Genomic DNA, 15,049 nt, shown 5'->3' with positions numbered 1-15,049 from the left:
CTGACTAGGGCTGGCGGCCATCTTGTGCAGTGGCGCTGGGCTGGTGGCCATCTTGTGAACAGTCTCCGGGCTGGCAGCCATTTTGTGGAGAGACTTTGAGGCTTCAATGCTGTCCTTCGCCTCACCCACAGTGAACGAAGAGCCACACAACAAAAGAGCATATTCTATGATATCCCTGGTGGAGTGAGAGTGCTGTTTATGTGTGTGTGTGTGTGTGTGTGTGTGTGTGTGTGTTTATTAGCTGAAATGAGGTGCAGGTGTGAGTGCAGATGCAGGTGTGTGTGTGCAATCAGTACCAGGAATGAGGCAGGATGGGAAATGGAGTTCTGAATGAGTCCTGAGTGGAGTGCCCTCTACTGAAGATCATGGGCACTCCAACTAATGATCGTGACAGTTATCATGTATTGTGAAAAGTTTAAAGACGATAGAGGAAAGCTATTAAAAGAGTGCAGTGACGAGCTCATCTTTCTGTGCTAGACTTTATGGTCAGACTGTTTCTCAGTTCAAAGTAGAGTTGTTCCAATTCCGATACTAGTATCGGAAATATCACAGATACCACAACAAATTCTGGCATCGGCGAGTACATGAACCCATATACCGATCCGATACCATTTTCAAGACCTAGTTATGACCGCTAGCTTTGCCTAACCGCTGCACGGTTCTTCTTCGCTGCTCAGAATGCATTGCAAACACAGGAAGTTGTGCTGTGTTGCCACAAGCAACCCCTGTTTAGAGCAGCGAAGAAGAAACGAAAACGCGTTAGCAGCACTGATCTATATATGACTGGATCGCTCATCGCATTCCAACAGACAGTGAAGCCACTTCCTGACCCGCATTTTTTTTTAAAGCAGTAAATATTCATCGTAGCGTCATTGGGCCATAGATGTAGGAACTAGGCAAAAAAACAAAAACAATAAGTTCATGATTTGTACTAAAATAGTCTAGTGTGGCTATGTTTCTGTAAGTTTAGCAGACAGTGAGGTTCGGCTTTGTTCTGATCAGAGCTCGTGAGCGGAGAGCCCAGTTCTGAATATTCACTCATTCCGTGGGGTCTCGCTCAACCCAGAATGGCCTGCTGGTTCCAAAATATGCAAGGAGTCATTTAATTGTTTATTAATAAACTGGTGTTTTCTGTGTCGCTGAAAAGATGAAGTTGACGATGCGGTCTCGCCATGAACGCCAGAGAGAAATGCACATTTATTTTGGTTTGAATATTTTCATTTAAAAGTTGTCATTTCAAGCTTTCTCTAATATATAGCATATATTTCTCAAATCTGTGAGGCACAAGCTCAGTTTTGGCATCCTCCAGTTCACATGCAATGCAAGTGATCGTGCCGGCGCTTCATTATGTTGTCTGCTATATATTTGCTTTGCAATTGATTGATAAAACATTGATCAAAATTAAGATATAATTTATACAAAACAAAAATCTTTTAAAAAGATTTTTCTATGAAACAAAACTTAATGAAGTTGTCAAAATCAGGTTTGACCAAAAATAGCATTGCTCCCCAAATAGCATTGCCTTCACCTTTTCTCTTGCCGCCTCCATCTCTACCTGCAGACTGAGTTCTGGGTCATCTTCGCCAGTTATTCAGCCAATAAAGTGTAGGCCTATGTATTTCTAAATTGTGTCTAGTAATATATAAATTACAAAGGTTTAATAGGCATCTTTATTTATATAATTAATTCAGTCTCATTCATAAATTTATTTTATGTATAAAAATGTAAACCATGGCAGTCTTACGTTACAAATCGCTATTTTTTTTAGGTGTATTGTTTTCTTAAATTATTTAAATGTGTTGTAGATGTTGATGAAGCCTATTACCAATGCACAGTTAACCATATGCAGTACACCCATCCATATTAATTTCAATAAATGTTCCTTTTTTAAATTGAGACATTTTGGTAAAATCGTGTCATTTTTATGATGTAAATTGAGTGAGAAAAAGCAGTATAGGCTCAAGAAAATCGGCAGCCCGTATCTGTCATCGGTTAAGGCTGATGGAGAAATATCGGTATCGGCACTAAAATATCCATATCGGTCGATCCCTAAAGCTCACCATTTCTCAGTCCATTATTACTAAGAATGTTCTCTGTACAAATATTACTTCTAAAGAGAAACTAGGAGTAAGTGATGGTGATGTATTAAACTCTGGTCCGATACTATAAAAGCACATCTTTCTAAACAGTGAAGATTTGTCTCTGAACAGAGATTCATGCTTTCTGTTTCGTCTTCATTTTCAACAAACACATGAGCACTGAGTTCCTCCTCTGATGTGGTCAAAGTGTTTCTGTTATTTGGTTTGTTTTTTCATTGACAGACCTCAAATCAGTTCTTCATCATGGAGATCAGTGAGAGATCTTCATCTCCAGATCCCAGCTGTGTGTCTCTGAAGAGTGATGCATCCATGGGAGATCCTCCTAAACTCAGTGCTGAACCAGTGACCTCTGACCCCAGGTGAGACACTGTCCTGTACTGGAGACAATAGATTGACTCACAAAACATCATACATCATCTGAATTAATTGTGTTGTGTTAATTACTGTGTGAAGATGTATATGAATAATTATATTTTAGAGTCACCAGGAGGAAGAGTCAGAGATCTTCATCTCCAGATCCCAGCTGTGTGTCTCTGAAGAGTGATGCATCCATGGGAGATCCTCCTAAACTCAGTGCTGAACCAGTGACCTCTGACACCAGGTGAGACACTGACCTGTACTGGAGACAAGAGACTAGGGGTGTCACGATTTCGATTTTAAATCGAAATCGATCGAAATTAGGTCACAGTCTCGAACTTCGAATTAAAAAATGGAATCGTCGATGCTGCCACGCCCCCATGTTGTATGACGGCAAATCAATGACAAAAATAACCGAGCATTCAACTGATGCTTGCGCGCGCGCTATATGGCTTCCGCGAGAGGAAAACTGAATCGGATGCGAAGAAACGGGAGCCCGCAAGCTCATTTCAAACTCTCACGCGCGACATGTACTCTGCGCGCAATAAAAGCCCTCGCACGCGCATGCTCATTCCCCACATCAGTCGTGGGGCGGGGCTTGCTGTTTTAGTTGTTATCTCAAATGTCATTGGTTATTCCCCTTTTCCTAAAGTCAGTATTCGACGCCTGTTAGAAAATGATTAATAATTCACTTGACTTGACCCATGACTTCATCAGTGGACCAGATACATGCGAGTAATCATTTCTTTTGCTTGTTTAATTTATTTTTGTCTTTAATGTAATTTAATGCATTGTTTATAGAGTAGATCTTTTGTAGATACTTGATTAACTGGGATTCTTCTGATTGCTAGTGATTGCAGTCTTGTAATAAGAGATACACATATTTTACAGACTGTAATGATGCACACACACATACACACATATACTGTACATACATACATAATATATATATATATATATATATATAATATATAAATCTAAATGAATGACAGTGAAGTGTTTAACAAGTGTTTTATCTTTAATCTTTTAAATAGATACATCGTAATATTTGAAGGTTAGTTTAGTCATTTTTTATTGTTTTTGTTTGTTTTGTTATGAACTTGAATGTCATCTTTTGTGACTGCACTTACAAAAGAGAAACTGGATGGCAGTTTATTTTAAGTTTTCAATTGACTAAAGATATAAGTTATTGTTACATTATGTTGTTAATAAAAGTTTAAAATTTGACAGTGTAGTGTGGTACATTGCAAACAAAGGTCAGATATTATATTGCATAAAAGTCTAGTTTGAAAAATGACAATCTGTGCTTTAAAGAGAATAAATGTAAAAATCGAGAATCGAATCGAACCGTGAGCTTAGAATCGAAAATGCAATCGAATCGAGGATTTGGAGAATCGTGACACCCCTACAAGAGACTGACTCGTACAACATCATACATCATCTGAACTAATTGTGTTGTGTTAATTACTGTGTGAAGATGTATATGAATAATTATATTTTAGAGTCACCAGGAGGAAGAGTCAGAGATCTTCATCTCCAGATCCCAGCTGTATGTCTCTGAAGAGTGATGCATCCATGGGAGATCCTCCTAAACTCAGTGCTGAACCAGTGACCTCTGACCCCAGGTGAAACACTGTCCTGAACTGGAGACAAGAGACTGACTCGTACAACATCATACATCATCTGAACTAATTGTGTTGTGTTAATTACTGTGTGAATGATGTAAGGCAAGGCAAGGCAAGCACATTTCGTACACAATGGTAATTAAAAATGCTTTACATAAAATAAAGTAAGAAAAATAATAACAAGAATAAATCAAGCAATTTTAAAACTTTGAAAATTATAATTTTTTTACTTATTTAAAATTAATTTAAAACAGTTAGAAAATGATTTTACATAAAATAAAATAAACAGTGAAAACATAGTGCAATCTGTTCGGACATAGCACAGTGCTCATTCAATAAATGCACAGCTAAACAGATGAGTTTTGAGTCTAGATTTAAATGTGACTAGTGTTTTAGCACATCTGATCTCTTCTGGAAGCTGATTCCAGCTGCGGGCAGCATAGTAACTAAAGGAGGACTCCCCTTGTTTTGTGTGAACCCTTGGTATTTCTAACTGACTCGATCCTAGTGATCTGAGTGCTCTGTTAGGTTTATATTCAGTGAACATATCCGCAATATATTTCGGTCCTAGGTCATTTAGTGACTTATATACAAGTAAAAGTACTTTAAAATCAATCCTAAATGTAACTGGAAGCCAGTGTAAGGACCTGAGGACTGGTGTGATATGCTCAGATCTTCTGGTTCTGGATGAGCTGCAGCTGTCTAATGTTCTTTTTGGGAAGGCCAGTGAGGAGCCCATTACAATAGTCCACCCTGCTGGTGATAAAGGCATGAACAAGTTTCTCCAAGTCTTGGCTGGAAACAAAACATCTAATTCTTGCAATGTTTTTTAAATGATAGTATGCTGATTTAGTTACTGCTTTGACATGACTACTGAAACTAATGTCTGTCTCCAGAATCACACCAAGATTCCTGACTTGATTTTTTGTTGTATGACCCCTAGAGTTAAGGTATGCATTCACCTTGAACACTTCATCTTTGTTTCCAAATGCAATGACTTCAGTTTTTTCCTTGTTTAACTGAAGATAGTTCTGGCACATCCAATTATTAATTTCATCAATGCATTGGCAGAGGGAGTCAATGGGGCTGTAGTCATTTGGAGATAAGGCTAGGTAAATCTGGGTATCATCAGCATAGCAGTGATAGGCAATTTGGTTCTTTCTCATTATTTGACTTAGTGGAAGCATATACAGGTTAAACAAGAGCGGTGCAAGAATTGACCCTTGTGGGACTCCGCATGTCATGGACGTCCACTTAGACTTATGCTCTCCTAGACTCACATAATAGCCTCTCCCTTCTAAGTGTGACCTGAACCATTTGAGTACCATCCCAGAAAGCCTGACCCAGTTTTTCAGTCTCTCTAGTAGTATGTTATGATCGACAGTGTCAAACGCAGCACTGAGATCTAGCAATACCAGCACCCATATTTTGCCAGAGTCGCAATTTAAGCAAATATCATTTATTATCTTAATGAGTGCTGTCTCTGTGCTGTGATGCGGTCGGAAACCAGATTGAAAATTGTCCAGGTATCCATTTGAGTTTAAGTATTTGTTCAGCTGATTAAAAACTACCTTTTCTTTAATTTTGCCTATAAAAGGAAGATTAGATATTGGTCTAAAATTGCTCAAAATTGTGTATCAAGATTGGTCTTTTTCAGGAGGAGTTTAACAACTGCAGTTTTTAGGGAGTTTGGAAATGTCCCAGAAAGAAGTGAGGCGTTCACCACTTCTAAGAGATCTGCTTTTAAGCAGTTAAGCACACTTTTGAAAAAAGATGTGGGAAGTGTGTCAAGACAGCAGGTTGATGATTTTAGGTGCTGCACTATGTCTTCCAAAATTTTGCTATCAATGTTTTAAAAAATAGACACAGTATCTTTTTGATATTGTGGCCGAATCTGTCTGACCTCTGCATTGCTTGAGGATGTGCTAATCGCCTTCCTGATCCTAATCGCCTTCCTGACCTTTATGATCTTCTCAGAAAAGAAAGAAGCAAACTCATTGCATTTGCTGTCTGAGAGCATTTCACTGGGAATCTGACTTGGGGGGTTTGTCAGTCTCTCAACAGTGGCAAAAAGAGTACGAGTGTTATTTAAGTTACTGTTTATAAGGTTTGAGAAGAAGTTCTCTCTAGCTGTGGCTAGTTTCACATTAAAAGCATGAAGGATGTCTTTATAGATGCTATAGTGAATTTCAAGTTTCGTCTTCCTCCACATCCGCTCTGCTTTTCTGCATTGTCTTTTCATAGTCTGAACTGCTGTCGATCTTCTCCAAACTGATTTCTGTCTGTTTTCTTACTGACTATTATTGGACCAATATCATCAATAACATTCTTAACTTTTGAGTTGAAGGAATCAAGGAGAATATCAACAGAGTCTGCAGAAATGCTTGGTGTTAAAGATATAGCCTCCATAAATAGTTCACTTGTGTTCATGTTAATACATCTCCTTCTGACAGAGACAGATCTAGATTCAGTGGTAGCAGAGATCAATATATCAAAGAAAATACAGAAGTGATCAGATAGTGCTATGTCTTTAATAACAATGCAGTGCTGAATCCGTGACCTCTGACCCCAGGTGAAACACTGTCCTGAACTGGAGACAATAGATTGACTCACAAAACATCATACATCATCTGAACTAATTGTGTTGTGTTAATTACTGTTTGAAGATGTATATGAATAATTATATTTTAGAGTCACCAGGAGGAAGAGTCAGAGATCTTCATCTCCAGATCCCAGCGGTGTGTCTCTGAAGAGTGATGCATCCATGGGAGATCCTCCTAAACTCAGTGCTGAACCAGTGACCTCTGACCCCAGGTGAGACTCCATCCAGCTTGGTATCGTACTGTGAGACATTATTAAAAGTCCCGTTCTTCGTGATCCCATGTTTTAAACTTTAGTTATTGTGTAATGTTGTTGTGGCGTGGTCTTGTTGCGCTTCGACGGAGAAGAGGAAGAGTTGCGTTTGTGTTTGTCGCCATGTCATCGAAACGCTGTTATTTTCATCTCGGAGTCCAATCATCTTTGTTTGGGCTTCCCAGGGACGCTGTACTTTGAGATTAATGGTTACAATTTATGTTTAACTCAGTTCCCGAAAATGATAATCCACATGTAAAACTATGTGCAGCTCTTTTTGCTGAGGACAGCTTCCTCAATCTCAATCAGTTTAATGCCGGATTCGCACAAAGATTATTCTTGAAAGATGGAGCAGTTCCCTCTTTGTCTGGAGAAGGCGTTGTTTATGGACCACAACCTGTAAGCAGGGCTTGAAAACGAAAAAAAAATTCAGTCGGTTCATTCCGAGCAGAATCGATACTTTAACGGTTCTGTTCTGCGTTCCTCTGATATTTTTACCGTTCCTAAACCGGTTCGGGAGGAAAAAATACCGGTTTAATAACGTTATTTTTTTTTAAACGATATTATTTGCCTATAATTTCCCTAATAATAATAATTTAATAATAATTATAAAGTATAGCCTTTCCTTACTCAAAAAAAGGAAAAAATACAGATAGTTTACAGCTTGCACCAGATTTTGTCCAAATGTAAGCTAGGCCTAAAAAAAAAAAAAAAAAAAAACTATCAACATTTTAAAAGTATTTTTAAAATATTCAAAAATGTTTGCTGCATTGTTAAAAAAAACACTTGTATAAGATTGCGTTTTGAGAGTAAAAAAAAAACGTAAGTCACGGCTCACATTGCATTTTATTAGCCATTACTTTCCGAAATAATGAAGGCTAAAATGCCTGTAGTCTAAAGCTAAATATTTAAAAACATTATAAAAACAGTTATTATTTTCTCTTCAAATCAAATCCCCTAAAGTTTAGGCTATATAAACCTCAATCCAAAAACAAATGAATGTAAGCTTAAGCTGACGCCTACCTCTCTCATTCGGCACAAATCCAAATATTTCCATGTTCCCGACGTATCTGGATGCTACAATGTTATTTAATATAAAGAATATAGAATAATAGTAAATGTATAATAAGTAACGTTGACAGTCCAACAGTCGGACTCCAAATTTCATTCAATAATTATTTTGAGGTTAATAGCAAATGAAAACTGTTCAGCTTCTGGGAAATGTGTGAAGCTCCTCTAGGCTATTTTAGTTCCCCTCACTCCACAACAAAATAATTTCAATTAACAGTATTTAGAAAAGAACAAGAATTACAAATATAAGAAGCTATAGCAATATTAACGACAAACCAAAACTAATTAATTTAGACTAAAACGAAACTGAAACCAATGTTGGGTTTTTCATTCGACACAAAATCAAAGTTTCCGTACTCGCCATGTATTTGATTAACAAATGATTATAAAAAATAGCCTAATGTTTGTAAACATTTTGTGTCTGCATTGTCTGTCTATTTCTGAATGAAATAATTTTTTTTCTCTAAAAAACTTATATAGTTTCTATCTGTCTCTCTCTGTCTCTCTCTAGGCTATATATATATATATATATATATATATATATATATATATTAACCAAGCAGGAAAACCTTTTTAAATATTTTGATAATTTACTGAAAATAAATAAATGACATTTTAAACCGTTTAACTGATTGTCAATCGGTCAAAATCAGCTGATCTGAGTTTGCTGCACTCAGAAACCGTTGACTCAGCAGAGCTTGTACGAGCTTTTGTCATCGTGAAATCTTTCTCAGACGTTTCCATGTGTCGAAATTGGTTGTCGTATCTATCTGTGCATGATGGTGTTCAATGACTCTGGCGAGCGGAGCTTCTCAAAGTTAGGAATAATCAAAGGAGAGCTGCGGGCCTCGGTTGGGCAGGAAAAGGTTAAGCATGCGCTTGAGTGTAGAGACCTGCACTGGATGGATTTTATCCCGCTCCCGCAAAAATATGTTATTTTCTCCCGCTCCTGCTCGCAAACGATCAAGCTTCTTACCGCTAACGCCTGCAAAATCCTGCGGGTAAAGTATACGTTTTTTTTTTTTTTTTAAATGCATTGCATATTCTGCCTGCTACTCTGTTATTTTTACAATTGCCCCCTGTTGAATATAAATAAAAAAAAAAGAAACAAATGTTTCGTTTTATTTGCGTTTAATTAAATGGATGAAAGGAACGAACATGGAACTTAGAACATAGAACATAGAAATACATTAAAAAAGTAAGAAATGTAAATAAAAAATATACCTATTAGGCTATAGTATAGCCTTAATGAATTACATAATAATAATAAACCTGGATTTATTTCATGTTCAAAGGAAAATTAGCCTATACTGCTTAAGAATGGCTTCTTTTCCTCAAGCATTAAACAAACAAAAAAATCATTTTTCCTCAATAAAAAAATAGACCAATATTTAATATTTAGCAAAATAAATAAATAAAAATAAACGGAATTAACAATAATAATAATTGTAGACTACTACTAATGTAGTCCGTGCAGGAATAGCATGTTCTTCATTGATGAGGGCTTCAGATTAATCCGTCTCTGCGCGCTTATGCGACCGCAATTACTGAAAGCCCTCTCCAATGGTGCGCTGGGAGCTGGAATCCAAAGTAACCCACATGGCGTGTTACTCTGCTTAATCTCGGAAACTCTTGATATCGCCTTTTCCACCTCTGGATCTCTCGCTATTTCGGAATGGAATTACACGTCGCTGTCCATGGTTTCATCAGCATCCTCCCATTCCGCAAAGTCTATTTTATTTTATTTTAGTCTATTAGAAATAAAGGTTTATCTGTTTTTAGTAATTTTATTTTGCTAGATATTTCCACGTCCCGCAAATAACTTTCTTTTCCTGCAACCCGCACATAATAATATCTTGCGGCGCATGTCTGTATTCACCAATCAAATATTGTCCCGCAAATATTGTCGTTTTCGTTCCTTGAACCGGTTCAGAGCCCTGCCTTTAAGTGTATTTTATTATATAAGTTGGTGTAATAACTTATTACACAAAGGACAACGCTGTTTAGCTTTGTTTACTAGATGTTAGGGCTGTGCAAAAAAAACGAATGCGATTTTCACGTGCATCTCGTCAGTAAAGGCATTCTGTGATTATTAGTACATCTCCAGCACATGCTCCTGCACACTTGCTTCTCAAAACTAGTCCAATCGTGTTTCCAGGAGGGCCGTGTGCTGTAAGCTCCTGTCGAATCACAACACAGGAACCGCTGGCACAATCAGAACTCATTACGTATTTCTGAAGGAGAGACTTCATAGAACAAGGAAGTCATCAGCCCGTTTTTATGACAGTGAAAACAGCGGTATACAGATAGGTGAATTGTAGGGATGCACCGAAATGAAAATTCTTGGCCGAAACCGAAAACCGAAAAAGAGAAAACCAAGGCCGAAAACCGAAACCAAAACACCAAAAGAAATTATGCCAATTATTAGTACCATTGCATTTATTGCTATGACCGTGTACTAACTTTACTAAAATTAAGACATTGCAATTGCATAAATTAATATTAAAGTTTCAAAGATAATTACAATTACATAACTTATTTTTTTTTAAAAACATAAATGATGCAAATATTTATTAAGCACATTGCAACAATGCACAGTATAAAATAAAATTCAAACAAATAATTTATCTCACTCATGTGTATATTTAATAATAATGTACAGGCCTACTGGCCTGCAGAAAGGTTTTAAAATGAACAGTTCTCTCATAAAAACAAAGTGCATTTAGGTGAAGTGCATTTGAAATTTTTCTATGTAGGACTAGAAAGTGCATTACTTCTCCAGTATAGGCAAGAGGGTTATCACTTCTGGGGATGGGGACTTCAGACAGATAACCATCTAGCTGTTGAGCAGTTGAGCTTGTCATCTGCCTGACATTTGAGAAATATTTGAGAGAGTGTATTTAAATAGGGCCAGGGCATAAATAAACTTTTTTATCAAATTAAAGCAGAAATCTAGCAGAAAATCTAGCATAAATATGGCTACAATCTGATATTATGTATGTATATATGTTTGTGTGTGTGTATAAGAACAAAATAGCCAACGTATTATTATTATTTGAGGCACTTTCTTGCAGAATTTCACTGAACATATCAGACAACGATGGTGCATGCCCCTCATCTGGTGCAGAGACCAGTCTTTCTGCGCTCTGATCTGTCTCCTGCACTTGGCGCTTCTCCGTCTCCACGCGGGTTCTCCGCATCCAGCGCGGCCTGGATCATTTCTCGTGTGCGCTGCCTTATTTCCGCATACAAGTAACGTTAATGGTCTTTATAACGCGGATCAAGCACATTCGCGATGAAGTGCAGAGGATCCGAAAAGATCTCAATGAGACGTGTGCTAACAGACTCTATAAGACTGTACTTTTCTTTGTTTTCACTTCGTGGTCCGTCTTAATCTCTTTGTTAGGAGACGCTTTAGTGCTGCGAATAAAGGAGTAAGAAGAGAGAATATTCTCACTGGTGTTAAGTGAATGTCGCGTGGAGCTCGTGGTCTGCGCTATGCAGGTGCACGTGCAGGTCGCGGTTTCTGTTTGCGTCATCACAACATTTCGGCCGTGTTGTTTCGGTGATAAAAGTCTATCGGCCGAAAACCGAAAAGGCCATTTTCGGCCGAAAATTTTCGGTGGCCGAAATTTCGGTGCATCCCTAGTGAATTGTGTGAAAAATACTGTGTTTTTACACGCGAAACATGAACACATGTTATATTGCACACTGTAAACACAATCAAAGCTTCAAAAAAGCACGAAAAACATGACCTTTAAAGCTCTTACTCTTCTGCTGTCTGCTGTTATCATTATTGTCTGTATTATTGTCACACATAAGGAGCGTGGAGTACTCAGAGTAAACTAGAATCACTTTATTTGTCAGAGATCAATGCTAAGGATTGTTTCTTCTCGCCTGGTCGGGCACTTGTTCAGATTATTACTGGCCCTGACACACAAACATAAAATAGTTGTTTTTGATCTAGGTTATCTTTTATACTAATAAATAAGATTATTTCACACTCAACATGTTAGATACCAGTAACATTTTAGGATACTCAATTTCAATTTTGATACCACAACAAAAACTACTAGCATAGCAAATATAAAGTTCATGAAATGTAGCCTATATTCTAGAAAATGTGTTGTACTTTAAAGGGTTAGTTCGCCCAATTTGCAAAATTAAGTCATTAATAACTCTCCCTCATGTCGTTCCAAACCCGTAAGATTTCCGTTTATCTTCAGAACACAGTTTAAGATATTTTAGATTTAGTCCGAGAGCTCTCATTTTCATTTTTGGGTGAACTATCCCTTGAATGTAAATATATTGTATATAACAGGAGTATATTAAACTGACACTTCTCTCTTAAATGTGTTGCTGTTCCTTCCATGTTTTATTCACAAAGATGTTTTTATGTTTGTTACCAATCAGAGACGATCAGATACGAGCCCAGGATCCTCCTCAAGCAGTGAATGATGAACTACAGAGAGTCAAAGAGCAGCACAAAACCAGCATGAAGAACAAGTATGAGAGATTATGTGAGGGACTGAAACTCCAGGAGAATGAAAGCCTCCTGAACAGCATCTACACACAGCTCTACATCATAGAGGGAGAGAGAGAAGCAGTGAATCAAGAACATGAGGTTTTACAGATGGAGAAAACAGCCAGAACACAACACTCACAAGACACTCCAATCTACTGCAATGACATCTTTAAAGCCTCCGCTGAAGCAGGATGTGAGGAGAAAGAGCAGATCAAGACTGTTCTTACTAAAGGCATCGCTGGAATCGGAAAAACCGTCTCTGTGCAGAAGTTCATTCTGGACTGGGCCGAGGGAAAAGCCAATCAGGATGTAGATTTCATGTTTGTGCTTCCATTTCGAGAGCTGAACTTGATCAGAGATCATCAGTACAGTCTTCACAGACTTCTGCTGGACTTTCATCCTGAACTTCAAGATCTGGACTCACAGATTTATGAGGAGTGTAAAGTTGTGTTCATCTTTGATGGTCTGGATGAAAGCAGAATCACACTGATGTTTTCAGACGCTCAGAAAGTTTGTGATGTGACTGAGACTTCATCAGTGGCTGTGTTGATGTCAAAGCTGATGAAAGGAGAGCTGCTTCCCTCTGCTCTCATCTGGATCACCTCCAGACCAGCAGCAGCCAATCAGATCCCCTCCGAATACATCCACCGTCTGACAGAAATTCAGGGATTCACTGAGCCTCAGAAGGAGGAATATTTCAGGAAGAGAATCAGTGATGAGCATCAAGCCAGCAGAATCATCTCACACATCAGAAGAGCAAGAAGCCTCCACATCATGTGCCACATCCCCGTCTTCTGCTGGATCTCATCCACTGTGCTTCAGAAGCTCCTGGAAGAAGATCTGAGAGCAGAAATCCCTCAAACTCTGACTGAAATGTACATCCACTTCCTGCTGATTCAGATCAACATGAGGAAGCAGAAGTATGAAGAGAGAGATCCAGAGAAACTCCTGCCGTCCAACAGAGAAGTGATTGTGAAACTTTCTGAAGTGGCTTTCAAACAGCTGATGAAGGGCAATGTGATGTTCTATGAGGAGGACCTGATTGAGAGCGGCATAGACGTCACTGACGCCTCGGTGTATTCTGGGATTTGCACTGAGATCTTGAAGCAGGAATCTGTGATTCATCAGAGGAAAGTCTACAGCTTCATTCATCTGAGCGTTCAGGAGTTTCTCGCTGCTTTCTATCTGCTTTACTGCTATTTAACAAAGAACAAGAAACCACTGCATGAATTCAGATCTTACGGATTTAATAAAGACTCTCTGTATGATTTACTAAGATCAGCAGTAAATAAAGCTCTCAAGAGTGAGAATGGACGTCTGGATCTGTTCCTGCGGTTCCTGCTGGGCGTCTCACTGGAGTCCAATCAGAGACTCTTACAGGATCTACTGACACACACAGAGAACAGCTCAGAGACCATCAGCAGAACCACATGGTACATTAAAGAGAGGATCACATATCAAGATGATAGTCATCCTCTCTCAGCTGTTAAGTCGATCAATCTGTTCCTCTGTCTGCTGGAAGTGAAAGATCAGACTCTGTCCAGAGAGATTCAGGAGTTTGTGAAATCAGACAAACACTCAGAGGAGAAACTCTCTCCTGGTCACTGCTCAACAATCTCCTACATGCTTCAGATGTCAGAGGAGCCTCTGGATGAACTGAACCCCATGAAATACAACACATCAGCTGAGGGGAGAAGAAGACTGATACCAGCTGTGATCAAGTGCAGAAAAGCTCGGTGAGTGTTTCATCATCAACTAAAGGATCATATTTAATAATGAATCTGACTCCTTTAAAATAAATGTTCCTGAATGAGAGATTTTCTCCTGAATAACAGAATCTTAAAGGAGTCCCAACATGTGTTTTTAATCCAGTAGATATTAGAGTAAAAGGTAAAAACAACCCCGTCACATGAGAAACTGGTTCATTAAATCAGCAGCAGCTGCAGCAAAGAGACGCTCCACACATTGATCAGTAAAGCTGACATTCACACATTTCACTCTCAATCAAGACACAATCATGATATCAACTACTGCTAATATTAATAACAATAATAACATTTAATCTGCAGTAATTACTGATGCCTTTAGATTTGGGTGAATTCTGCAGTTCTGAAACACTTGATTGATATTTCACCTTGATTCATTCAGCACAGAAATCCATGAACTGAACACGTGACACTTTTAATGCTCCGATGTGAAGTAAACCAGCTTTATTTGATCTTATGACAGTAATACAGTGAAATACAGTCGAAATATGATGCAGTGCTGTGTAGCGTACAGTAAAACAGAAGCACATGCACACAGTCTGGAGATTTACTGCTGCTTGAATTTGTTCTGAATCACAAACACAGAACTTCAGACGTGCTCCGTTTACTTCACTGCAAACAATGATTTTCTTAGGATTTTGGCTTGTTTTCTAGAACAAATATCTAAACTTTCCTGAATCAAGATCAATTTACTTGAGAAGCAAAATTATTTCACATTTTAAATCTTGTTTTCTGAAAAGGTTTTTTAGTTTT

At 38.1% G+C, this 15,049-nt stretch overlaps 1 protein-coding gene across 15 annotated transcripts in view; it reads left to right on the top strand.

Moving 5' to 3' along the window:
• LOC113040332 (NACHT, LRR and PYD domains-containing protein 12-like) overlaps positions 1–15,049 on the top strand; it is a 36,758-nt gene that overhangs the window by 14,785 nt on the left and 6,924 nt on the right. For 6 of the 15 annotated variants that reach the window (XM_026198685.1, XM_026198679.1, XM_026198684.1 and 3 more), the window contains exons 2-6: positions 2,322–2,458; positions 2,578–2,700; positions 3,959–4,081; positions 6,773–6,895; positions 12,419–14,266. In XM_026198685.1, coding sequence (XP_026054470.1) covers positions 2,343–2,458; positions 2,578–2,700; positions 3,959–4,081; positions 6,773–6,895; positions 12,419–14,266 — 2,333 coding nt within the window. In that variant the 5' untranslated portion in view covers positions 2,322–2,342. Of the gene's footprint in view, positions 1–2,321; positions 2,459–2,577; positions 2,701–3,958; positions 4,082–6,430; positions 6,654–6,772; positions 6,896–12,418; positions 14,267–15,049 lie in introns of those variants that run through there. The other 9 variants (XM_026198675.1, XM_026198674.1, XM_026198680.1 and 6 more) reach the window with 9 other exon arrangements.

This window comes from Carassius auratus, chromosome 22 (genome assembly GCF_003368295.1).
Source record: "Carassius auratus strain Wakin chromosome 22, ASM336829v1, whole genome shotgun sequence".
NCBI lineage: Eukaryota > Metazoa > Chordata > Actinopteri > Cypriniformes > Cyprinidae > Carassius > Carassius auratus.
Note: the sequence above shows the minus strand (reverse complement) of the source record. Positions and strands in the feature narration are given on the sequence as shown.